The sequence below is a fragment of the Petaurus breviceps genome, unplaced genomic scaffold, assembly GCF_028583685.1.
Source record: "Petaurus breviceps papuanus isolate PSGF00001 unplaced genomic scaffold, PetGlider_PUasm1.0 90849, whole genome shotgun sequence".
Lineage (NCBI taxonomy): Eukaryota > Metazoa > Chordata > Mammalia > Diprotodontia > Petauridae > Petaurus > Petaurus breviceps.
This window is the reverse complement of record NW_027187361.1, coordinates 24530248-24557489: the sequence shown is the minus strand read 5'-3', so window position 1 is coordinate 24557489 and position 27242 is coordinate 24530248. Positions and strand designations below refer to the sequence as shown.

The window sequence follows — 27242 nt, the reverse complement described above, 5'->3', positions numbered from 1 at the left end:
ATCATTGTTACAATATTGCTCTTAATGTGGAAAGTGATTTCCTGGTTCTGCTTATTTCACCCTGCATCAGTTCATATAGGTCTCAGATTTTTCAGAAACTATTCCTCTTATTGTTTGTTAGAGCACAGTAGTATTCTGTCACAATCATACACTGCCATAACTTGTTGAGCCATTCCCCAACTGATAAGCATCCCCTTGGTTCTCAATTCTTTTTATAGATATTTTTGTACATGTGGGTCCTTTTCCTCCTTCTTGGATCTTTTTGGGATATAGACCTAGCAGTGGCATTGCTGAGTCAATAGCCTTTGGGAATATTCCCAGAATGTGTGTGCCAGTTTGCACCTCCACCAGCAATGCCCAAGTGTTCCTGTTTTCCACATCCTCACCAGTATTTGTCATTTTCCTTTTCTGTCATGTTAGCCAATTAACTAATAGGTGTGGTATCTCGGAGTTGTTTTAATTTACATTTCTCAAATAGTGATTTAGAGCATTTTTTTCATATGATTTGATAGTTGAGAATCCAGTTTTTAAAACGTGAAGTACTTTTACAAAACAATAATACACAAAAACCAGTTCTACAGCATTGCTTGCATGCCTTTACTTCCCAATACATTGTGCACAAAAGGAGTGTGAAGAAAGATAATTGGGAAATATTTAACAAAATAAAACAGATAATATTAGTAAGTGATTTTCTTAGTCAATATTTGCCTACTGAAATCCTTGTATGTGGTCTACTGGCCCCCATTTCTATTTGATTCTGACACAGAGACCTCCTGCCTCTCATCTCTTAAGTGGGGATGACATAGCCCTCCCTCACAGGATTATTTAAAGGATCATATATGAACATCTTCCAGATCTTCAGTTATTATAAATGTTGGCTTTTCATAACCATTAACTGCATTGTATTAAACCAACTAAGTTTAATGGGAAGTACTTTGATGAACCATTTTCTCAATCTTGTAGGTACTTTCTCTGTTGGTACAGATCATAATTCTTCCTTCTCATCCTGTGCATCTCTTGTCTCCATCTTTTTGTAAATATTTGGTTTAGGATCTGCTCAAATACTCATGGCCTTTCTTTTGTTCTTTTAATATCTTGTGGCTTATCAGTACAAATACTTAACTAAAACCATACATCTATCATCTTTCATTCTTGCCCAAGTGACCAGCCATTATTTTCTACTTATATTTATCCTTTATGTCTTGTACATGGTCCCCATTTTTACAGACTTCAGCCAGCAGTGTGCTGGTAAATATTTAAATACACATGGCATACTTAAAGTTTAATCTGCATTATTAACATTTCCTCCTTCACTTGCTTTAAGACTCGACAGTCAACAAAACAAATCAAGCCGTGATTTGTAACATTTGCATATTTCAGAAATGTGAGTACTCATACTGAAATTTTAACAATAGTCTTTAGGGATGGTTTGAGGTTTCCCCTACACACCTCTGCCTTTAGCCCTGGCTCTTAGACCCATTGGTATGCTTTTTGGTTCACCTGAAACTTTGATAAAGACCATTGTTCTAGCATTTCAATTATAATAAAAGTTAAATGGTTAGTCATTAAAGGATGAGCATGTACAGCATCTTGAAACCTTTGAAAAAGCCCAGGAGTTTCTTAAATGTAATCCCAATGTAATCTCCTATTAAATCCTATGCCCAGGTCATTGTCCATTGGCATTGACCATCCAAGCAAGATAAATCAGATGATCTAGCTCACTGGGCTTCTTACCCAACTGCAAGTCATAATACTGTCAGTATTCATTTTTCATCCTTTTTTTTTTAAACAGAATTAAAGGTTAGACCTCTCTCTTGAATAATTGTAGACCTCACTGCAAGTGTCCTTTATTGGTCTCGGGCCCACTACATTGAGTAACATGCCATCTACAAAATCTAGTGAATTGGTCTGTTCGTAGGGAATCTTTTTTTTTTTTTTAGATTTTGGGTTTTTGTTTTTTATTGTTTTAATTTTTTCCCGTTACATGTAAATTACATGTAAAAAAATTTTAACCTTCATTTTTTATAATTATAAATTAGTTATCTTCCACCCTGCATGTTCAGTCATGCAAAAGCATTTCTGTGTTAGTTGTGTTGTGAAAGAAAGAAGACAAAGGAAACAAGAAAAATGAAGTAAAAGCCCCCAGGTGTGCTTCTGTCCCATTCAGACTCCATCGGCTCTTGGGGGGGGTTCTTTCATCCTCAGTCCTTGAGAATTGCCTTGGATCCTTGTATTGCTGAGAACAGCCAAGGCATTCACAGCTCATGATTGTACAGTGCCACTGTTAGTGTGCAGTGTTCTGATTCTGCTCACTTCACTTCATATCCATTTATGTAATAGATCTTGGGTTCTTAAATAATTTTTGTATTTTGTACTCTTTCTTTTTTTTTTTTTAAAGCAATTGGGATTAAGTAACTTGCTCAAGGTTACATGCCCAGGTGTTTCTGGGTGGGTGCTAAGTGTCTGAGCCCAGATTCGATCCCCAGGTCATCGCGACACTGGAGCCAGTGCTCTTACTCGCTGTGCTACCTGGCCGCCCCCAAATTTGGCTTTTTAAGGCATTTTTCTCCTCATTGGCTTTTTTGGGCCTCTTTTGCCATTTGAGTTAGTCTATTTTTTAAGGTGTAATTTTCCTCAGTGTATTTTTGGGTCTCCTTTAGCAGACTATTGACTCACTTTTCATGATTTTCTTGCATCATTCTCATTTCTCTTCCCAATTTTTCCTCCACTTCTCTTACCTGATTTTCAAAATCCTTCTTGAGCTCCTCCATGGCCTGTAACAAATTCATATTTTTCTTGGAAGTGTTTGATGCCGGAGTTCTGACTTCGCTGTCTTCCTCCCACTCCATGCCTTGATCCTTTTTGTCCCAAAAAGGATTCTATCCTCTGTTTGTGCTTCCCCTGCTTGCTCATATTGGCAGCTGATTACTTGACTTGTGAGCTCTTTTCCACAGCAGAACTCTGCTTCCAGAGTGGAGAGAGCTGTGTCCCAAATCGCTGGGGTTTTAGCAGCTGCTGGAGCTATTAGAATGGGCACTCTCTCTACAGCCCCCACATGCTCTGGCTCACTGGTCATACATCCCAGGACCACCACCCAGGACCACAATCTGGATCCAAGCAGGTCAAAGCAAGAGTGATTACCCTTTGAATTGTCACTTTGTCCCCCTACAATCTACAGGCCAAGAGTTCCGAAAGCAGCCATGGGGCAGGACTGCAGCCACCACACCTCCTCTGCATCTTGCCCCAGTGGTAGCAGCTGGACCGTGCTCCCCCTGTTCTAACAAAGTTCCACACTGACCTCTTCCTGTGTCTTTGGCATTTGTGGATTGAGAAGTCTGGAAACTGCTACATCTGCTGGTGATTTACTCTGGTGAAGCCTGCTGCAGCCTTAGCTGGTCGGGGCGCCAGCAGCTCAGTTAGTACTGTGCTTGGCTTGTAGCACACTGTGGTAGACCCTTCCTGCCGGCCTGCCAGGCTTCCTTCAGCAGGAGGTTTGTTTCTTTCTGTCACTTTGTGGGTTCTGTAGCTCTAAAGTTTGTTTAGAGTCATTTTTTACATGTATTGGAGGAGGTGGAAGCAGGAGCTGCACAGAAGTCCTGTTTCTACTCTGCCATCTTGGCTCTGTCCCCTCTCCCCTTTACTTAAAAATCTGTATTTGATCTCAGCGAGTAAGAGCACCAGCTCCAGTGTCGGGATGACCTGGGGATCAAATCCGGGCTCAGACACTTATTACCTACCCAGAAATAACTGGCCGTGTAACCTTGAGCAAGTTACTTAACCCAGATTGCTTTAAAAAAAAAAAATCTGTATTTGACCATATCATCCTATCTACTTCTCTCCGTTTCACAAATTCAGGGAGTGGGGGGGAAAGAAGTTGTACTGCCCTCGCTTCCATTTCCTATCGTATCACTGAGCCAAAACGACTCTTTCCAGAGTTAGCAGTGATTTCTTTATTGCCATATCTGTTGGCTTTTTCTTAGTCTCCATCCATTTGGGTTTTTTTTGCAGCTTTCTGTCCTCTCTCTCGGCGACTACATGAGATTCCATGGGTCGAATATCTATATGCATATGACTCTCAGATCGATATAGTCAGCCCTAAATTTTTCTCTTGATCTAATTCCGTATCACCAACTGCTTATTGAACTTTATGACCTGACTATGTCATAGGCGCCTTAAGTTTAATATGTCTAAAACAACTCATTAGTTTCATCCCCCTGCTGCCCCAGAGAGACCTTATTTCCATTGAGAACACCACTATCCTTCTGGTCACGGGTTTGCTATCTTTGAAGAATCCTTGAACTCCTCTCCTTCACCCCGTCTGCTCTGTCCTCGGGTCTTGTTGACATTTTTCCTCTAATCTTTCTCCAGTCAGTCTTTTTTTCTCTACTCATATCACGGCCACGTTAGTTAAGGGTCTCTTCACCTTCCTTCCAGTCTCCATGGCAGTTGTCTCCTAATTGGTCTCTCTACTTCACATCTCTTCCCACTCCAATCTATACTTTACACAAACTGTCAGAGTGATTTTCTTAAACGACAGGTTTGACTATGTCCCTCTTCCTACTTTGTAAACCCCTTTGGCTTTCCTGGAGTCAAATACACTGGCATTTAAAGCCCTTCACAGTGTAGCTCTAGGCTGCCTTTCTAGCCTCAATATGTGTCATTCACTTTCACACACTTAGTGGTCCCTTTCTTGCACATGACACTCCATGTCCTATTTTTGCAGTCTTTGCAGAGGCTGCTCTCCCCCAAGCTCAACTCATTAAACCTCGAGTTTCCCTTAAGACTTAGCTCAGTTATCTCGTTAAATGAGACAATACTTGTAAAGCACTTAGTACAGTGCCTTGCACATAGCAGATGCTGTGTAAATGCTTATACCTTTTCCTACTCCTTATTCCATTCCCTTTACCTTTTAAGTGCCACTGGTTATACATGAGACCTTACTTGATTCCCCCACCCCCTACCCCCCAGCTGCTACAGCGTCCTCTTTAAAAATTACTTCATATTCTGTCTATATAAATGTTGTCTCATCTGATGGAATGTGAATTCTTTGATGGCAGGAGTAGTCTCATTTTGTCTTGTTGTCCTCAGCAGCTTGCATAGTAGATTTTTAATTACACTTGTTGATTGATTTTTTTTTTTTGCTCTGAAAATGATGACTTTATTGATGGTATATAGCACAGGACTTTCTCCTCCCCTCTACTATAGGAGTGCCTTGGAACAAAAATTGTCTCTGGGACTTGAAGTCCTCAGTACAGGGAAATAGATTAAGAATATTAGCTCCTCAGTGGTGGAACTCCTGTTTTGGTTGGGGATGCAGATCCATGGCTTTCCACTTTATTCCTTGTAGACCATGAAGTCTTATTCATAGTTTCTATAACCATATTCATTGTTATACAAGTGAATGAGCCACTTTCTTAGTATCATCATATTTCGTAGGGTTTTCCAGGCTGCAAGTCAGATCCACAACAGATATATGGAGAGTAGGAACATGGTCAGCCATGTCTGAGTTTCCCATTCAGCTTTGGGATAACTTTGCCTGCAGCCTTATCAGCAACAGTGTGGAAACAGGCTTGACGTTTTTCTGGGTAGCAGTAATGACACGGATTATGTCATGAGTCCTTCCACAGTGCCAAGGTTGTCAAGAATGATATTTTGACTGAGGGTGGGGACAAGCAGTTTAGAAGGCGTTATTGACAATCTTTACGGAATTGTCTTCTTTCTCATGTCTTACTCTCATCACGAACATAAGGGCATCAGCAGGAGGAACAGAGATAATGACACCTTTAACTCTGCCCTTCAAGTGAGCCTCAGCCTTTTCCATGGAAGTAAAGACACCATTTGGACCGTCCTACATACTCAGCTTGAGTAGCTCCTCATCTAATATTGATGGGATGCCCATTCACATCAGTGAGAGCATGGTCCTGAAGAGAGGAATGGCTTTTGCATTGGTCACCAACTTCCCATTCTCAGCATTAATAATAGTGCCTTTGACCTTGCTGGGGGTGGAATCCTGCTGGAACCCAGTATTTGAGATGAATGAAAGGACCATTGAAGGCTACATCTTCCCCTCCGGTAAATGTAGTCTGATCCAGTGACTTCCAGCTGTTTCCGTTTTGTCTCCGATGCAGTTGCTGCAGCAAGATCCTGGCACTGAGCTTGGGATGAGAGCTGAAAGCCTTGATTGATTGATAGTTCTAGTGAAGAGCTTCTCTGTAAGCTGACCCTAAGGCAGCACACATGGACCTTATCACCACAATTATACTTAAAAACTTCGGTGAGATCTTGTGCTATGCTGAAATAGTTTTTTGAAGACCCAGATTAACTGTCTTGACATAGTGAGGCAGTCTACTTTATTTACAAGTCATTTACAGTTGGAATCAACGTGCATGATAACATTGGAATTGATTCTCTAAACCACAGGGGTCAGCAAACTACATCCAGAAAACAAATTCCAGCCTGCAGCCTGTTTTTGTGTGGATCTAAGATTTCTTTTACATTTTAAAATAAAGTTTTATCTTATTAAAACAAAGCTTTATTGTATTTGAAAATGCCGTCTTATCCTAGATTTTGTCCTAGAGCTGTGGTTTGTCAATCTCTGCACTAAACCTTGTGATTAAAGATAATTTGATTGGAAGATCACTTATAAATAACCCACCTATCATACCTATATTGTGTAAAAATTAAATGATATGTGTAAAAGGTCAGGTATGCTCTATGTAAGACTACCCTGACCTATGTTGTTTTATAATAATCTGTGAATAGAATATAATTAGTGTTAACACAGCATAGTAAAACTTGAAATCAACTGATTTTAGAGATGTAGTTTCTCTGCTTTCAGAAACCAATTTTTGAACATTCCTAGAGGGATCCCCTCCTTTTGTCATTATAGCTCCCCTCTCTCTCAATACACATTGGCTTCTTATGCACTGTAGTATGCTAGAGACAGGAACAGAGTCAACTCTGTTGTCTGTCTTCCTAATTCTGTTACAGACATGGAGGAGTGTTTTTAGAGTATCTTAACATCTTATCCTTTAAATGAGAAATTTGAGATATCTAATATAGGAAAATTGAAATTTATGGAAGGGAAGGATTGAGTATTAATAAAAGTTTAAAGTTTATATATATGTATATATACATACACACATACATGTAATATAGGATAGAGATAGGGACTAAACTTAAGATTTTATTGGTTTAGGGAACTCCATTGAGGAAACTTCCTCTGGTAGGCAGCTCAGGTCAGGTCTTTCTTTGTAATTTATGGTATTAGTTTAGTAAAACGCTAAGAAGTTAAGTAACTTTCTGAGGGTCACACTGCCAGTATATGTTAAAGGTGGGACTTAAACCCAAATCCTTCTGCCTCCAGGGCTAGCTTTCTGTCACACTGTGGCATGCTGCCTGTAAATTACACAGATCTTTTTAAGGTTTTCAAAAGTGTTTACAAATACACTTGGGCCTTTTTTACAGGTGAGGAATTACTGATGCACTAATCTAGTTCTTTCCTCAGTTTCTGTTAAGACCTTTTTTTAGCTCTGTATTTTGATTACGTGGGAATGGTTTATATCATATCGTAATGGAAAGAGCTCTGCATTTGGAATTAGAAGAATTTTAAAAACTAGATTTGAGTCCAGTTTCCCAACTGTGACCTAGGGAAAATCACCTTTTCTAGATCTCAATTTTCTCATCCATAAAATAAGATACTTGATATTTTATGAATTAAATTATTTCTGAGGTCTTTTCTATCTTTAACATTTCTTTGATTCCTATATAACTAAGAATCCCTTGTAATATTGTTTCACTTAAAAAGTCTTACGTTCACAGGATGGAATTACAGTTGTTCCTTCCACATTGCAACTTTCCCCATCACAGTTTATATATATCGTGGGTTGGCATAAGAAATTAAATAAGGATTTTTTGGTGGTTTTGTGGAAGCCACAGATGGCTCTCAAAGGCCAGCAGACAACACAGAAAAAGTTTAGAAACTCAGAAATGCATAAAATATGTCTGTAGTATTATATAATATCAACATTTTATCTTTTAATACCATAATACTTTAGACTTCTTCTCTGATTCCAAGGTAGGGCCAGAATTTTTTTTACAGATTTTTCTAGGCCCTGTGCAAAACATTTTTCTAGTGCCCTGCAATGTGGAAGGGATAACTGTACAGGTATACCTTTACACTATCATTATTACTTAGACATTAAGTATTTTTTTTCTTTTAAACTTCCCCCACCCCCTAGGACTACTTAGAACAAGTGATAACAAAATGGGAAAAGAAGCAGAAGCAGGTAATATAAATTGCAAGACTAGTGGATGTTCAAAACTCAAGTGGAAGAATCCATTTCATTGTTAGGTGCACAGATAGAGCCTTACGTGAAGGAAGCATTTGGTGAAGGTGTGCTGGACGGGTGGGTGCTTTGTTATTATATGTAGCATAAAAACATTATTAAAAAAGGGCAGCAAAAACATCTCAATGTATTTAACAGACCCTGCAGTTGAAAGGTTTACAAAATTTAGGTAAAAAGGAGAAAAGTTAGACTGGGCCAGGGATCAGTTACAATCTGAATAAATCAATAAACAACAGTGGGGCTTAAAAAAAATAGTTCCCTCTGTCAATAGGGATCTTTACCTACTTTCTAACTTAATTCTCCAAGTACTCAATAGTGCAGAAGGGTTTTTAAAAATACTTATTTACATGTGAAACTATTTCTTGTCACTTCTTGTTTTTGTCACTTTTATTGATCTAACTGATTATTCCACACTATGTAAATTTTGCTGCAATCCAATGAAAGTATGAATATGTTTATAGGCTGCATCCAGTAAGTAATCATTATGAATGAAAGAGTGAAATCTGTTATTTGTAGGGAAAGAAGGCCTGTATTTGGACTAATATGGTAGATGTATAACCTCAGATTCTCAGAATTGGGAAGAACTCCAGAGGCCATCTAGTCTAGCCAAATCCTGATTAGGAATATCTTCCACAACATACCTGGTATATAGTCATCTAGTTTAATTTGTAGATATTTAGTAAGACGAAGTATGCTGCTTACCAAGCAGCTCATTTGACTTTTGGATAGCTCTGATTGGTCAGTTAGTAAAATTTTTTCCTTATACCAAATCCAAACGCTCTTTGCAATTTCCCATCCCTAGAGAAATTGAATTGCACTGCTATGTAAATGTCTTTCAAATATTTTGAATACTGTTAGAATCTCTTTCTTCCCACCGCCTAAGTTTTTGCCTTTTCAGATGAAGCACTCCACTTGCCTTCATCAGATTCTCATGTTTGTGACCTAGTCTTAATGCCTTTTACCATCTCGATCACCTTCTGCTAGATGTTCTCTAGCATGTCAGTGCCCTTCCAGAGATAATACCACTGAGCAATACCATGTCTTGTCTGACCAGGGCAAAATATGATTCCCTGATCTTGGATACTGTCTCTTAATGAAAGCTAATTCACTTACTCAGCCAATCAGAAAGCACTTATTAAGCATGATTGAGCCCCTGCCTGTCTAGACTAAACATCTCTTAACTCTGTGGGCCCCTACTTCCAGTTGGGACGTTTCTGCCCAGATCTCTCACTTCAGGGAGTGCCCAGGACACCTGTGCTGATTTTGAACCTGGCTCTGCTCTTGACTTTTTCATCTTCCCCGCGTGATACCTTCTCTGTTCCGCTTCTGTGTTGCCTTCCCCCATTACAACATGTGCTTCTTGAGGGTTGGGGTGTTTGTATTACCAGTGTTCGGCATGTTGTGTTGTAACATGAATGACAGCGGGTTGAGACCATTGATCATTTAAATAGAATTTATTTGTGGAGCATACTTAACCCCAGGGACTGCCGGCGGTCATGTACCCAAATCAGGCAGCCCTGAGCCTATATACATCTGGGGGTTTATATAGACAAAAGGCACAACATCAGTATCACTGAGGGGAGCAAGCAGGGAAAACACAGAAGCCAAGGGATAGTGTTGCTTAACGATGTTGCCGAGTGGTCAGTTTGTGGCCCAGCTGGGAAGTTCCCAGATTGATTTCAAGAACTGAACAGAAGAGGGGGCGCCCTGTGGGCTTCACGTAGCAGGCTTGGGCAGGTTTGCTGCCTGGCCAGACTTTGCTGGGCAGCCCTCCTATGATGGGGAGAGAGGGGGAATGTTTACAGAATGGGGAGTCACTACAGTTGCTTGGCACATAGTAAATGCTTAATAAATGCTTAATCTAATCTGATCTGTCACTTGCCATGTACCAGTTACTGTGTTACTGATTAATATCCAAGCAGCATTTCTCCAGAACTCTCTTCTCTAACTTGCTGTCTATGAGTGTTATTGTTGTTGTTTTGAAAAATACTTTAATAATTATTTTGGTATCATTGGCTTCCTTTGTAACCCTTCTTATTTTATGCATCTAAAAACTTTCTCCTGAAGTCTTTCGCTGGAGAACATAGGATAGTTGTGGTATGTAGGAAAACTCCTTTCCTCAGAGTTATGAAGAGAAGTGTCTAAACTAAACATCACCTTATTGGAGAATTACTGTCCTAGACAATAGAATATATAGTAAGACATTTTTACTCTTGTGAATCTGGCTACTTTTATCTCAAATGTTGGGTTTTGAAAAACTTGCTGTTGAAGGACAAATCGGAATGTCTTAGCCCGAGAGGTGGCAGTATTTTCTACATGGCATATCAAACATTTACTCTCTTGGGTAGAGTTGGCAGCAGATTCTTGAAGAAGCATCTGCTGTCCTTTTCTATTTAAAAAAAGATAAGGTTTTAAACATTAGTTATTTCCAGGTACTTTTATCCCACACCACACCTATTGAATCTTCCATTATAACAGAGGAAAATAGGCTAGTTAATTGAGGAATGGCTGAATAAGTTGTGATATATGAATATGATAGAAGGCTGTCTTGTTGTAAGCAGTAAGAAATAGATTATTTAAAAAAAAAAACATGGGAAAGACTAAGCAGCTGATGTAAAGTAAGCAAAACCAGAAGTCTAGATTATACTATAACATCAGTATTGTAAGAGTAAATGATCTTGGGGTGGCTAGGTGGTGTAGTGAATAGAGCACTAGCCCTGGAGTCAAGAGGACCTGAGTTCAAATCCAGCCTCACACTCAACACTTCCTAGATGTGTGACCTTGAGCAAGTCACTTAACCCCAATTGCCTTGCTTTCCCCCTCCAAAAAAAAAGAATGAATGGTGTTGAGGACTTCTGTAAACTGGTGAAGAATGAAATGAGCAAAGCCAGGAGAAAAATTTATACAATGACAACAGCACTTTAAAAACAAATATATTTGAAAACTGTAATGACTGTTATCAATGCAGTCACTTTTCATATTTCTGGAGGATTAATGATGAAACATGGTATATATTAACAAAGTAAACACATATAATAAGATACACAGTTTTCTATACCTACAGTTTTCTGCCTTGATGGTTAGGAAGGGTTGATTTTATCCCTTGTTTTCTGGAATTAGGATGCTGTAGTTGTTAATATTAATTCAGCTACCTTTTATTGGTAATTTACAAAATTTTAGTAGCTATTTCTGATGTTTCTTTCTTTCATAGAAAACCGTGAATGACAAAAATAGAAACAGTATTGGTGGCATCAATTAGGGAATGGCTGAACAAAAGGTGGCACATAAATGTAACAAGAAATGACAACTCTAAGGAATTCAGAGAACCTAAGAGTCCTGCTGCACAGATTTGGAGTATACTGGGTCCTTTCATACTGACCTTTCTGGGGCATATGTGTAGCAATGGAATCTCTGAGTTAAAAGGGTATTGTCATTTTAGTTTTTACTCAGAATTACAAATTGCTCTAACAGGTGGCTAAGAATGAAATACAGTTCCTCAGAAGTTAGCGAGGTTTTTTTTTTTATGACCAGAGGTCTAAAAGTACAGCCCTTCTGAGAACTCCTTACCAAAGAGATTTAAATAGAACCTTTTCAGTTTTTTAAACTGACCATTTTTTGAACTACTGAATATACTCGCCATTCAAAAGAGACAAACATTGAGCTACAACATTAAGAAAGACATATAAATTCAGCGATTGCTGTGTTGCCCATACAAAATATCCTAGATAGCTGCCAACGTACTTGCCTCTAAATGGTTCCTTTGGATATTTTTTTCCCTGAAATGTCATATACAAAAACCAGTGTTATCAGAAATAAGAAACTGAACTACAATGAAGAATATTTCCTAATTTCCCTTTTACTAAGGAAGATGGTCCTAGCTCCAGAAATAAGGTTATTAGTAAAAGGAGTGGGGAGTAGAAAAATAGCTAAATGAATGAATTAGGCTTAACTATAAACAATCACTTGTAATCAGAGGGTTTCCTATGTCTTGGTTCCTTCCAGTTTCCTCTTTAAAAAATCCTCAAAACTGGACGTAGCTTGTTTAGAATTTTGTTATTATATCAGATATCTTGAGAAGACTTGACACTTCCTCCTCAGCATTTGCTAAAGCAGATTTTGAAAGTTCTCATTCCACAAGTATATATTTAGTACCTACTGTGTTCCAGGAACTGTCCTAAATCCCCACTAATAAGGAGCTTATATTCTGATGAGGGAGACAACAAATAAAAGTAGTAATTTAAGCTTATTAAGGCTAGGCTTTTGGGGCTCTGTATAAATACAAAGTTAATAAATGCAAATATACTAAGTAATTCTATATAAGAGGGTTTGGGAGGAAGGGCACAAGTGCATCTTAAAGGAAGAGGACGATTCTGAGGCAGAGCTGTGGGCGCATGTGTGACAGCCGCGCTGTAAAGGCACAGACACCAGGTGGCCTGTATGTGGAATATATATATGTGGAAAACTGCAAGCTAGTTTTACTAAGTCACAGTACATGAAAGACCAAGTCATTTCCATAGAGGCTACAAAGTATTGGGACGTCAGATTGTTACTGTTTAGCTTTAAGAGTTACACAGAGTAGTTTATATTTCATTTTAGGCTCAGTAGGAAGCTATGAAGTTGATTGAATAGGGAAATGATATGGTCATATCTGTGTTTTAAGGCAAATCACTTGGCAACAATTTGTATGTTAGATTGCAGTAGGTGAGAAACTTCAGGCAGGAAGACCAATTAGGAGACTTTGGCAGTAATCAGAGGGCCTAAGGTAAAGTGGTAGCCGTGTTCAGTGGAGAGAAGGGGTCAGATAAAGAGTGTTTTAAAGGTAGATATTTGTCACTTGACTAGATATGTAAGGTGAGGGAGAATGAGGGCATTACTAACTTGGGAGATTACAAATAAAAACATTATATTCATTAGAATAAAATATCACAGGAGTGGTGCCAAGATGATAGCAAAATCCACAAAAGGATGGGGTGAAAAATTTTCCAGCCAAAGACAATTTAGAAGGTCTGCAGGAAATATCATACCTGGGTGAGAGTGGGCAGACCCAGCCAGAGCAAACCAGGAACAGGCCTTGGGAGCCACTGAGCTCTCGGCCCACAGACAGTAATGTCAGAAGGAGATTACAGGGGTTGCTTTGTTGGCATTGAGGCAGGACTCTGTTCCTTTGCTCATACTAAGATCCTGGGTGGCTCATCATTCTTGATTAAAAGACCAGAGCTGAATAGAACATCTGACTTTTTTTTTTTTGGCTTTTTGGAGGGCAGTTGGGGTTAAGTGACTTGCCCAAGGTCACACGGCTGATAAGTGTTAATTGTCTGAGGTCGGATTTGAACTCAGCTGGCACTCTATTCACTGCGCCACCTAGTTGCCTCCCTCAATAAATACTAAAAACCATTTACAATTTTCTTTTCTTGGGATTGGTTGCCTTAAGCAAAAACATTCATCCCCAGGGTTAGAGCAGTGGTGATGTGCCGTGCCTCTTTGTAGTCACCTGGTCCATGGGATATGGACTCGATATGTTTCTTAGTCAGTGACAGACTTACTCCTAACTTCATGCCTGAAAACTCTCCAGCACAGTCTGACTGACAGCCAGCCTCTGAGACCCCAGGGTTATCTTCACACCCCGATGAAGGAGGCATCAGACAGGTTGACATATTGTCCCACTTGTGCCCTTGCCAGTATCAAGATGGAATGGGAAAGCATCTGGCATGTTGTCTGTACTCCTTGTGGCAAACTTAGGGTAAGATGAACTTCTCAGACGAGAATAGTGAAGAACCGTGTGGTTTGGCTGTGCCCCATATCGTTAAGGGAGCGTGCGGATTGATGAGATCACAGATGCATTTTGTCACCCCATTGAGGTAGGAGGTGATTTTGTGCTAACTAGAGGTGTGTTTGAGGGCTTAGGGAGTAAAGGAGTTGGTATGAACAGTTGTAGATAGGACATTCCCTGTTTCCTTGACTTTGATTGCTGTCTCTGGTTCTCCTTTTTTGTTTGACAGTTTTTTAAGTTCTTTTGCTGGTTCATCTTCTATTTCCTTTATGTAGATATCCCTCAAGCACTTATTTGCCTACTTTGCTGCCAGCTAACTTCACTACCACTTACCTACTGCTGACCAAATGTCAGTGAAGGACAAGAAAGCCCAAGGACCAGGAAACAACAGTGCCCTGGAATGTTGGCTTTGCTTCCAGTCTTCCTTGGGCAGAACAACTCTTGAGGAAAAGGAGCCCTGACAATTTCACCAGCAGCCGCCTTCAGGGCAGACAAGCCAGCCCAGATGATAAACAGCAGGGCACATATCGAGCCGGTGCAACCACTTCCACCACCGTGTCCCTTTAGATCCTAGTGAAGACAGACTAGGACCCCGATCCAGAAGGCTGGAAATAGCCATAGCATGTAGACTACCAACCCAGGAACTGCCTTGGTTTTAATCATGGAAATGATATTAAAGAAGATGTGTTACCATTTACTTTTCCACTACACTATTAGTGATCATGGGACCTTTCCATGTATGTGACTTTCAACTGAAACCTCTTATATGGCTTGTTCCCCTCATTACAGCATGAGATTTTGGAAGGCAGTGACATTCTTCTTTCTTTTTGTGTCTCTAACACCTACTACTCTGCTTTATACACAGGAAGTGCTTTAATTCTTTTTCATTTAGTCATTCATAGAAAGTCAATTAAAATAGAATGATTGCAAAGCACCGGAAAATTACTGTATTTCTAATATATGTGTGCCCATCTCTCTCCATAGCTATTACATATTATGTATATCTCAGCAGATAATGTATGTGTATATGCATACATGTACACACATTTGTAAGAACACATGTGGGTTCTTAGACATCTCAAATGTTACCAAGTTCTGTTGATTTACATCATTAACATTACTTTAGTTCTAATTTATGTAGTCCTTTAGATCTTACAAAATACTTCCTTTGTAGACAAAGAAATAGGCATAGGAAGATTAACTGACCTATGTGGAGAGACAAAGGCATGTAAGTCAGTCTTTAAGTATTTATCAAGCCTACGAAGTACCAGGACTGAGTTAGATACTAGAGATACAAAGAATGAAACAATCCATATTTGCAATGAGCTTACATATAAAGTACATATAAAATATTCAGAATAAGTATTAAGTTAATGAATACACATATACACAAAGAGTAGTTAGGTACAAGGTATCTAATGAAGGAGAGTATGAACAGTTGCTGGGGATCAGGAAAGAGTTCATGCGATACGTGATGCCCAAAGAGAAGCACGCTTTAAAGCAGAGGTGGAGAGGAAGTGTATTCCAGGCGCGGGGTACAGGAAGTTCAAGAACAAGGAGGTGGAGGAGAGGAGTGTTGTAAGTGAGGAATAGGGTGTGGGCCAGTTTGTATGACCAAGTACAAGAGGGAGAGTAATGAGTGTACAGTGAGGCTGGAAAGATCGCATTGGGGTCAGGTTGTAGAGGACTTTAAAAAGCTACACACAAGACTTAGGTTTATGTATACAATACTTGAAAATTTTTGACAAAAACAGCTTGAGGTCATAAACTTGTTCCTGGAAGGAAGTCTAACCCCATCATTTTACAATTAAGGAAACTTAGACTTAGTGATTTGCCCAGGATCACACAGGGCAGAACCAGGATTCAAATCCAACTCTTACTGATTTTAGATTCAGCACTCTTATCATTGCATCATACTACCTGTAATATTTTCAGTTGAGTCCCTGAAAACATGATTTTAGATCTGTGGTAAGATGAATTTCTGTCTGTTCAGCTTAGTTGAGGAATAAGGTGTTAACATTTATTTGTGTTTTGGTTAACTGAAAATTTGACATACAGGACGGGAACTATTGATTTTGAAAGAATGAGAATACACTAAAATTGTCACCAAACTCTACTAAACAATTTAATTTTTGATTCAGGTGACACTTTAGGATCTTGTCATATCTAAAGGATTTATTATGTGCATTATGTAATACTGTAGGTTGTAAAGGGACAGGAGATTGGGTAGAATGAGTTCTGACTTTTTCATGATCTAACTTGGGCCATTTAAAAATATTTCTATTTTTACCTTTTATAAAAGTAAAATTTAAGACATGGCAGTTTTTAAGGATTTTCTGGTTATTTGAATTCTGTTTAAATAAATGTTTACTATATCGGAATACCTATGTGACTCACATGATGCCTTAAGCAAAACTTCTTCTGTTGCTTGGTGTTTAAGAAACTGATGCCCACAAGTCTTCAGTTGAGTACAATGAATTTAATACTTTTATGTTTCATTCTAGTTTTTTCCTTCAGCCTTGCTAACATTCATATCTGAAAAATTCACAACTTATGTTAAACCTGTTTTTTATTATCTGTTTAATTAAGACTTTGTCAGAATAGGTCTGTGGGCTTCAGGTTTGTGTGAGAATGATAGTGTAGCAAAGGAGCTTGTTTTTTATCTTGGAGGCAGTAAAACAAAATGTTGGAATTTCTTGGATCATGAGAGTGACACGAAAAAAACTTGTACTTAAGCAGTTGTATGGAAGATGGATTGGAGAAGGGAGAGATGGGTAGTAGAGATCTGTTAGCAGATTATTAAATCTAGATGAGACATGGTAAGGGCCTGAAGTAGAGTGGTGACCTGTGAGTGAAGGGACAGGTGAAAGATTTTATGAGAATAAAATCTTCAGAACTTGACAAGTGGCGTGAACGGCAATATGGGTGTGTAAGGAAAGAGCTGAGCATGACTGGTTGTGGACCTGCCTGATTAGAACAGGCCTGCAGAAAACTCTTTGGTGTGTTGAATGTGGCCTGTGAGCCATTAGCCGTCCACAGGCTGCAGATGGGGCAGGTCTGGATTGGAATGCTGACATGAGAGTTTGGAAGACAGAGGAATTGAGTTTGAGATACCAGTGAGCCAGTCAGTTGGCAGTGTCCAGTGGGTCATTGCCACTGGGGGATTGGAGCACAGAAGTGAGATTAATTCTAGATTATGTAGGTTTTTGGAGTCATTTACCTAGAAGTGGACATTTTATTTATGAAATCTCTGAGACATGGCATAGAGAAGAGGAGACCAAGTCATATTCAGAACATTTGAAAGGAACAAGGGCCAGAAGAAATGTCTTCATGGTTTAGTTTAATGTTCTTTTGTTTAAGGTATACCATTCAGTCAAAACTTCTCTAAGTTACTCCATTGGTTCATTTGATTTGACCACTGAAGAGAGAACATGTGCATATGGGAAGACCACTGGGTTTAGATTGAAAAGACCTGGAAGTTGTATGAATGTGGGCAGATCACAAGTTTTCTAAGTCTTTCTAAGTCTTTTCTGTAAAATGAGGATGCCACAGCTTTACATTATCTACTTCCCAGAATTGTTATGAAGAAATCCGTTTGTGAGTTGTAAAGTTCTACAATGACATAGTAACTTTTCATATTTCTTTTTTTTTGCTTTTTGGAAGGGTTTTTTTTTTGGGGGGGGGGGGTTTAAGTGACTTGCCCAAGGTCATATGGCTACTTTTGTGTCAAGTGTCTGAGGCCAGATTTGAACTCAGGTCCTCCTGACTCTATTCACTGTGCCACCTAGCCGCCCCTACTTTTCATATTACTTGAAGAAAATTCTCCCAAGTGGGATGGATTTTCATGGTATTTTAAGCTGTGGGGGAGGGATAGTGAGGGAGGAATTCTTTTGAAACATCCTACTTAATAATTGCATGTTTAACTTCCTTGAATCAAAATTTAGTTATTTTTGTTTTTTACTGTCTGCTTGTGAGCACTAAGGAAACAGTAAGAATGTTGACAAATATTACCAAATTAACATTAATTATTTTCTTTTCTTATGCAGAAGCTCCAGTATGAGGCGAGGTGGATGGAGGAAACGAACTGAAAATGACGGCTGGGGAAAATGGGTGTGTTTAAGTACAATCTATTTTGTAACTACTCTTAGAACTATTTTACTTTGTTCTTGAGTTTCTAAGACTCTTAACCAAGGATAATTTTTGGAAAGATCTAAAGTAAAAGATTTGGTTGCCTTTTGAAGAGTTTGGAAATGATGGAGTCATGAAATTCTTGGAAAGCCGTTCTGAATATAGGTTTTCTTCAGTAACTGAGTCCATCACAGATTAAGCAGTGAAGTCTCTAGGGGATGAATGAGGAGGAAGGTTAGGCTGCTTGGTATAGTTTGGCCCAGAGCCAGTAGAACCCTGACATCTTTGCTTTTTTCCTCAGGTCCTTCAGGAGCCCTTTGTAAGTCTGCTCAGGCAGTATTTTAAAATTAACCTTCCTCTTCCATTAAAATAATCTCATAGTTAGGTGATTTCAGATTGCTCTGATTAAACTCTTTCCCATTTCCCTATTGCTTTTCTAAAGGTTTTTGCATTTTGAAAGAGGACAGTTCCTAGCTTGAATGAATCTAATCAGTGAATTTGGGGCTGTGTAGACTTGACATAAGTTGGTCAGGAAAGGTAGACAGTACTTTTTTGGTGAGAGGAGGGAGGAGAATTATAAGGTCTGTATCTGTGGTTTTATTAGTACAGGGAACTCCTATTGTAGAATCTATTCGTTGTTGCAGATCTACACTTGATTATAACTTTTAGTTACCTGAGGATGCTGACAAGTTTAAGTGACTGTTGGAAGTTGGACGGCCAGCACATCTTGATAGGAGACTTGAACCCAGGTCTTCCTTATACTAAAGCCAGTACTCTCTACACTACATTTACAGCGCTCTCTTTTAGTGATGCAAGTAGCAATACTTGGTGCTTCATATGATAAGAGAATGGTTTATAATTTAAATTTTTTTGTGTGTTCATTGAAAAGTTAGCTTTCTTTATGTATAACTTCATTTTTTATGTAATCCATTAAAATATATATTGAGTAAAATTTTCCATTTTTTTCCAGAAGTGTAGTAGCAGCAACTTTGATAGTTTTTCTTTTACTGGAAGAATAAAATTTCTTTTGGAAGAGCCTTGACTACAAATGTCAAGATCGTTACAATTAACAAAAATCTATTCTCCCGCCCTTCCCCCCATTGGAAAAAAAAGGAAAAACAAAATGCACATGTCATATCTCAAGAATCCTTTCTCTTTTTCACATATGAATCAGCTTTTATTTTATTCTATTAAGAAACTATTAGGAAACACAGAGAACTCACTGGAGTTTGTAAACAATGCTAAAAATCCCCAATGGGCTCACAGTATCATATCAAAAATTAATATAATTTCAAGATTACTTTTAAAGAATAAAAGCTCAAGTCTCAATGCCTAGTGTGGCTAAAGCATTTGTTATATGTTGCCAGCTAGCGTGGTAATTTTATAATTTATAATTTGTAGTCAGGAAAAGACAAAGTATGTTGTGATAGAAAGCAGTTAAGTGTAATCATTTAACACAGTGATTAGCACAGTACCTTGCACGTATTAGGTGTTGCTTGGAACTTGATAGTGTGTTTATGGACAGAGTCTGAAAATACTAGAATTTCAAAACTTGAAAGAGAGCAATAGTAAACTTTGGAAATTATAGTCTAAAAATAGGTTCAGAAAAGGTTTAGGTAAATTCGTGAATGTTTTCTCAGTAACTGGTTTTTGAGGGAAGCAAGGGATCTTTAGTTCATCCCATTTGAGATTTACTGAGTGGCACAGTCATGCCATCCCACAAAACATACCTAATATAATGTGAGACACAGAATCCTGGTTGGATTAGATCATGAGTCTGAAGAGTATGACCTTTATTTCTTATGGCATTGATATTGTGTTTACTGTCATACTGATAGGAAATGAGGAGCATTTTCTTGGGGACATTCCAAATGGGCAGCTACGTGGTTCAGTAGATAGAGTGCTGGGCCTGGACTTACTACAAATGTGTTCAAACAAGTACAAATTTAGACTCAGAAACTTAACAGTGGTATGACCCTGGGCAAGTCACTTAACCCTGTTTGCCTCAGTTTCCTCATCTCTAAAATGAGCTGGAGAAGGAAATTGCAAGGAAACCTCAAATAGGGTCATGAAGAGTCAGGCATGACAGAAATGACTGAAAAAAATGAAATGAATTTATTATGGTCCCATAACTTGCCTCAAAAGAGGCAGCTCTCATCTGAAATTCCCACCTTTACTTCTGTTCTGAGGTGATAGGGTCATTAATTTAAAGTTCCCAACATAAAGGGAGCTAGTTGTGTTTGGAGGTTTCCATTATCTGGGAATCAAAAGAACTAGATATCTTATAATTTTTCTACCCATTGTTGCTAGTTTTGTTCTTTAGGGTCAAAAAAAAAAGTCTATTGCCTTTTCTTTCTGATATCCTTTCCAATACTGAAGACAGCTATCATCTTTTTTTTTTTTTTTTTTAAAGCAATTGGGGTTAAGTAACTTGCTCAAGGTTACACGGCCAGGTGTTTCTGGGTGGGTAATAAGTGTCTGAGCCCGGATTCGATCCCCAGGTCATCGCGACACTGGAGCCAGTGCTCTTACTCGCTGTGCTACCTGGCCGCCCCTATCATCTTATTTTTCCTACCCCTGTCTTCCACTTTCCCTACTGTATTGACTTCTCTCCATTTTTCATGAAATTTTATCAAAAGCTTTGCTAAAACTTGGGTAAACTGTGTCTTTATCATTTCACAGATTTAACATTAATGTAGTAACCTTATGAGAAAAGCAAAATAAGACTGGCCTCTTAATAAAGTCATGCTGGCTGTTTGTTATCACTGCTTTTTTTTTCCTAGGTGTTTTTTATTAATGATCCCTTTAATAATGTGTTTTAAATTTTGGTTACAGGCTTATGGTGTTCAAATTATTCTCTTAAAAAGTACAGGATTTGCCCTTCCCTATTTTTCTTGTTTTCTATGATCTGTTAGGCCCCCAGATCACAGAAGGGATAGAGGGAAGTCAGGAAGGTAAAGTTCAGTTTTTCAGTAAATATTTATTTAGTGACTGCCATGTGCAAGGCAATTTGCTAAGGGTTGTGAGGTGTAAAAAAAGAAGGCAAGAGACAGTCCATGCCCTTAAGGAGCTCACGGTCTAATAAAGGAAACCACAGAGAAACCAGTATGTAAAAAGGAAATTATTTGCAGGATAAATGGAAAATAATTAAAAGAGGGAAGTCAGTGGAATTAAGAGGGACTGGGAAAGGCTTACTGAAGACTGTTGGGATTTCAGTTGGGACTTAAAGGAAACCAGGGAGGTCAGAAGTCAAAAGAGGGAGAACATTTCAGGCATGGGAGCCATTCAGAGAAAGTTGAAATCCTGACTTAGATATTTACTAGCTGTGTAGCCCTGGACAGGTCATTTTACCTTTTTCATCCTTAGTTTCCTCATCAATAAAATAGGAATAATTATAGCGCCTCCTTCATAGGGTTGTTGTAAGGATCAAATGAGATAATATGTGACATGTTGTAAACCTGTTATTATTAAGCTATCATTTTAGAAATCAGTGACTACATCTGCCCGTTATATAGTCACGATATTTCGGACAAAGCAACTCGGACTCATCAATACGCCCCCTTATTATCTCCTTACTTAGTTTGGTTATCCACTTTCCATTAACCCTATTTGTTCACTCCTTTTTATTCTAAAATTGTCTCCTTTTTTCCTAATGAAAATTATTTCTTTTAGTGATCTTTGAGTTTTCAGAATTTCATTCTTGAAAGCTTCCTTTCAGCCCTGTGCCGACTTCCCCTGCAGAACTTAGTCAATAAGAATCTGCTTATTCTTCTGAACCCTTTGAAATCTGTTCTTCCAAAGTCTGGGCCACATGTTACATTATTCTCAGTTTTCCTTGAAGCATTTTCCCTGAGGTAATACATTTTTGGGGGTACTGATAATCAGTTTGAGAATAGCAGTTCTTTCTTGGTTCTCCCACTTTTTTAAGACAAATTGTCATTAAGGAAAGTCAAGAAATTATTTCCTCTGCTTTTAGCAGAGCACTCTAGCAGATGTCTCCATAGTTTAAGTTCCCATAACTATCGTATCACATCTGAACTCATCACCTATTAGCACATTCTAGATAGGTGATATGTATTTAGTATAGGTGAGAAATCTGTTTCTGCTCACTATGAAATTTCCACAAATTCTTTCTAGATGTTTTCTCCCTTCATTTCTTGAATTTCCTCACCAGACTATATTCTCATCATGCCTACAATTTAACTCCTTCTCATCTCTACCTCAGAAATCTTTGACTTTTTTTTCTAGGCTCAGCTTAGGTTATAACTTCTCCTTGAGTCCTTTCTTTATCCTTCCACTTAGTGCTTGCATCTTCACTTTATCTTGTATTATTTGTAAAGAAGAAATGTGCATTCTTACTTACTCCTCAGAATATAAATTCCTTGAAGGCAGGACCTGGCTCTCCTTTTTTTTTAATCTTTGTATTTCCAGTATTTTCCCTAGTACCTCACATGTAGTAATCAAAATGTAACAATTTTTTTGTTAAGTGGAAAAATAGACCTTTATATTTCCAAATAGTTTACAGACTGGTACTGAATCTTGGAATAATACTGTATTAATATATACATACATATGCAAATGTATAAATGCAGAGACATGCATATATGAAATGTGTTTATACCATACACATATTTTTATAAACTGAGATAGATTTTTAATATTTATTTGTAGTGCCAATGCAATATTTACTGCAGCCTCTATCATGATAAAGACCATGACTATAAAAATTTCCTCATGGCACTCGATTGCAAAATATGACAAACTGTCCAAATAGAGGACAGAAGCAAAGCATTTATCTCAACACCAGAAAACCAAATCCCAAAACCTGTAAGCTGATTCCATCATAGTAGTAAAGAAGCTAATAAACCATAACAACACAGAGAGCCACAGCATCCTTTAGGCTTTCCACAAACCAATACAAGATCAACATTTACTCACAAACCTCTCTCTTTCCTTGCCTGAGTGTCCTCTCTCTCCCTTAGTCTCTCTAGCTCTGACTCCCAGCTTCCACCCTTTAGCAAACTCCTTGCACCACAGGCTCCATGTGATTATATTCAGCCTATTGGGGGCAGGGTTTCCTTTCAAAGCAGGGGAGATCTTCAAACTCCCCTAGGCCTGTTAAGGGGCACGGAAGATCTTCAAATTCCCATTACATTATTTTACTCCTTACTCCAAACAAGAATATAATTTTTTGTTTTCCAAAGTACTCTCTCAAAAATATCATTGTAATACATTTTATACAATTTGTAAATGTATTGAAAAGTGAAATAAAAATAATTTTTGAAAAACTGATCTTTTTAGTATATTAGGAAAATTTATTTTATCAGGCTTTCCAGTGGTAGATATGTTTTTAAGGAAAAGTTACATTGATGCCTTTTGTTTTTATATGTAATTTTTGTGTTCCTTTTTGAAACTGATTGGACAGCTCTTAATGTGCTTGGATCACTAGCAAAAAAAAGTTTTTTCTTACATAATTTTATTTTTTAAAAAAGAGGCAAGAAAAGAAAACCCAGCATATTTGTAATTACTGAAATTTCTTCTTTCCAATTCTAGGGTGGGTACATGGCAGCAAAAGTCCAGAAATTGGAGGAGCAGTTCCGAACAGATGCTGCTTTGCAGAAGGATGGAACACCGTCTACAATTTTTAGTGGCGTTGCTATCTATGTGAATGGCTACACAGGTTGTGTATTTTTTTAATAGCTTAACTACATTAGTGTAGCTGGAGTACATTGTATAAATTAGAAGATTTAATATAGACTTTCATCTTCAGCTATTTTTAATTTAATGAGAAATACCCAATTTCAGATTTTTTTTTGCATTAATTTAGGACCAAATTCTTAATCAAACCATATATTCTCTGGTTTTACTTGAGAAGGTGAAATAAAATATGTTGCTTGAATTAATTATTTTTTCCTGTTTGGCAAAAGTTGATTAAAATTAAGGTTTGTAATGAAGCAGCTATTATTTCAGTTACTGGTTTTTAATTTAGTACAGGAATGTTAACTTGAAAGTAATCACTTACATTGTTCATTCTGATAGAGCTTTCATTTTAATGAGAAATAGCATCTATTTTATTTGAAATTAATTTCTCATCTTTTCAGTTGCAGAAAAGGATTGAATATCTAATTCTAATCCTTTCACACTAGTTTTTGTGTGGTCTATTTCCTCAATTTTTAGACTGGAGACACGATTACCAGTTTTTAGCTTTCTAGTGTTACATAAAATGAGGAACACTATAGAAGAAGGGGTTTGTTTTAGATGATATATTAAAATCTGTTACAGTTGTAAAGCTTTCATGTTCCTGTGGAATTTTATGTATGTAATTATGATGAACTTTCTGGGACATCCACATTATTTAGTAGTAACAGATTTCTGTGATTGTCAGAAGTCACATTCTTTTTCTGGCAGTAACTAGACTTGGAAGTCTGGGTGGCTAGCATATGTAGAATGAATTAGCAAGTGAAAATAAATGTTTTGAACTTAATTAAAAGAAGGCCAAATTTTGATTATATAAAATTAAAAAGTTATGGCACAAACAAAACCCATGCAACCAAAATTATAAGGAAAGCAGAAAACTGGAGGGGGGGGACGGATTTTGCAATAAGTATCTCTGATAAAGGCCTCATTCTCAAATTTATAGACAATTGAGTCAAATTTATAAAAAATACAAGTAAGTTATTCCTCAATTGATAAATGGTCATAGGATATAAACGGGAAGTTTTCAGACAAAGAAATCAAAGTTATCTATGACCATATGAAAAAAATAGTCTCACTAATTGATCAGAATAATGCAAATAAAAACACATCTGAGGTACCACCTCACACCAGTCAGAGTGGCGATTATGACAAAAATGGGAAATGATGGATGTTGGAGGGTATGTGGGAAAACCGGGACACTAATCTGCTGTTGATGGAATTGTAAACTGATCCAGTCATTCTGGAGAGCAATATGGAACTATCCCCAAAGGGCCAGCACCACCAGCACTCGTTTTCTATCCCAAAGACATCCAGAAAAAGGGAAAAGGACTCATTTATACAAAAAATATTTATAGCAGCTCTTTTTGAGGTGGCTAACAATTGGAAATCAAAGGAATACCAATCAGTTGGGGAATGGCTAAATAAACTGTAGTATATGATTGTAGTGGAGTATTATTGTGCTGTAAGAAATGACAAGCAGGGTGACTTAGGAAAAGCCTGGAAAGACTGACATGAACTGATGCAGAGCGAAGTGAACAGAACCAGGAGAACATTGTACGGTTCGATGAAGAACTGTGAATGGCTCATCTGTTTGCAGCAATACTGTGATCTGAGACGAGCCCAAAGGACTAATGATGATGCACACTGTCTGCCTCCAGAGAAAGAACACATGTCCATTGGATGTGGACTGAAGCACGGTCTTTTTCACTTTTTCATTTTTTTCTTGTATTCGAGTCTTCTTGTATAAAATGACTTTATATGGAAATGTTTGACATAATTGTACATGTATGGCCTTTTTCTGATTGTTTACCATCTCAGGGAGGGAGGTTTAGAATTTGGAACTCAAAACTTTAAGTAAAAATGTTAAAAAATTGAAAGAAAAAAAGAAAAGCCAGAACCATTAGGCACATGCAGTTCTTATTTTTTAATGGAAATTAGGGCACGTGGAGACTGGGTTTCCTTATCTTGCTGAAGCTGGAAGTGCAGATGCCACTCATGGGCCAGATTCTACTATGATTTGACACTAAACCTTTGACCTGTTCATACTAATCAGAAATACTAAACTGGGCCAATTTACCCCTCCTTAAACAGCATGGTACTTTCTACATCTATCCCATTCCAGGGACTCACCGTATTGGTGCTGGATTTAATGCAAACACCCAGTTGGGTTTTTATCCCTGTGGTATCACATCAGCATCTTTTAATTCTTTGCTAATTTGTTCATTAACAATACAACATGGAAGCCCTCCTTTTGGAGCTGTTCTCTCAGTTGAGATAAGTCATACTAGATAGGTTCTGATTGTAATAGTTCTCACTTGTGCTTGTTGCATAGTGGTCCAGCAAGTTCTGCTTAGAATATTCTCTTCTAATGCCAACACGTGCATCTTTGTACCTCTGCATTCTCCAGAGAAGGAATTGTCTGTTGTGTGCAAGGGTTTCTCCTTGCAGCTGGGACTGGTTATGAGCTAAACTTATCTTTTGTCAGGCTGGTAGAACTTTATAGGGAAAGGCTTCAGTGACTTGTTGCAGTGCATTCTAATCCAGTCAGCCTTTCTTCTGTTGACTCTCCTCTGTGACCTTTTCTTCAGATGACAGAATAGTGCTAAAGGCCATTATGGTGCGTCTTCTCTCTCCTTGAAATAGAGACATGAGATTTTATTCTTAAATGAAAATCTTTCAGGTCTCTTCTTGGGCAGGAAGAATGTTCATGAATTGTTTTGTGCTTCTATTCACTTCAGGCAATCACTTTGCACTTCAGGTCTCTTTGTGCTTGAGTTTCTGCTCTTCTGTTACGTTGTAAGGCAGGGGTCTCGGTCCTAATCTTGGACCTTGAACCTGGTGCCCCTTGAGCTGGTAAAGGAAAAGGATAAAACAGATAGAATTAATAAGGAATTGCTATCTGGAATTAGGAAGGAGATAGTAAGAAAGTGCTAAGCTGCTCTCAATGAGTTTGCATCATCTTGTCTAACTGATTTCAAACTCAGTAGGTCTAAAACAACTTTTTATGAGACCTTTCTCTCTCTCCCCCTTTTGATATTCATATTTCTTTTGAGTATACCACCATTCTTTCAGTCATGCCAGGTTTCATATCTCAGTCAGTTAACATTTTCACTCTCTTTTGATTCCCACCTCCCATCAGCCAGTTACCAATTTTATATATTTTATTTTTTTAATGTGTCTTGCATCTCTCCTTTTTACTTACATTACAGCCACTCTAGTTCAGCATATTTCTGTCCTTTCCAGTTAAAAGAGCTCTCTCTCTCTCTCTCTCTCTCTCTCTCTCTCTCTCTCTCTCTCTC

General features: G+C 38.1%; 1 protein-coding gene across 2 annotated transcripts in view; it reads left to right on the top strand.

Moving 5' to 3' along the window:
• Positions 1 to 27242, top strand: part of REV1 (REV1 DNA directed polymerase) — a 110965-nt gene that overhangs the window by 9655 nt on the left and 74068 nt on the right. For both annotated transcript variants that reach the window (XM_069073003.1, XM_069073002.1), the window contains exons 2-3: positions 18165 to 18228; positions 23800 to 23926. In XM_069073003.1, coding sequence (XP_068929104.1) covers positions 18175 to 18228; positions 23800 to 23926 — 181 coding nt within the window. In that variant the 5' untranslated portion in view covers positions 18165 to 18174. The remainder of the gene's footprint in view (positions 1 to 18164; positions 18229 to 23799; positions 23927 to 27242) is intronic.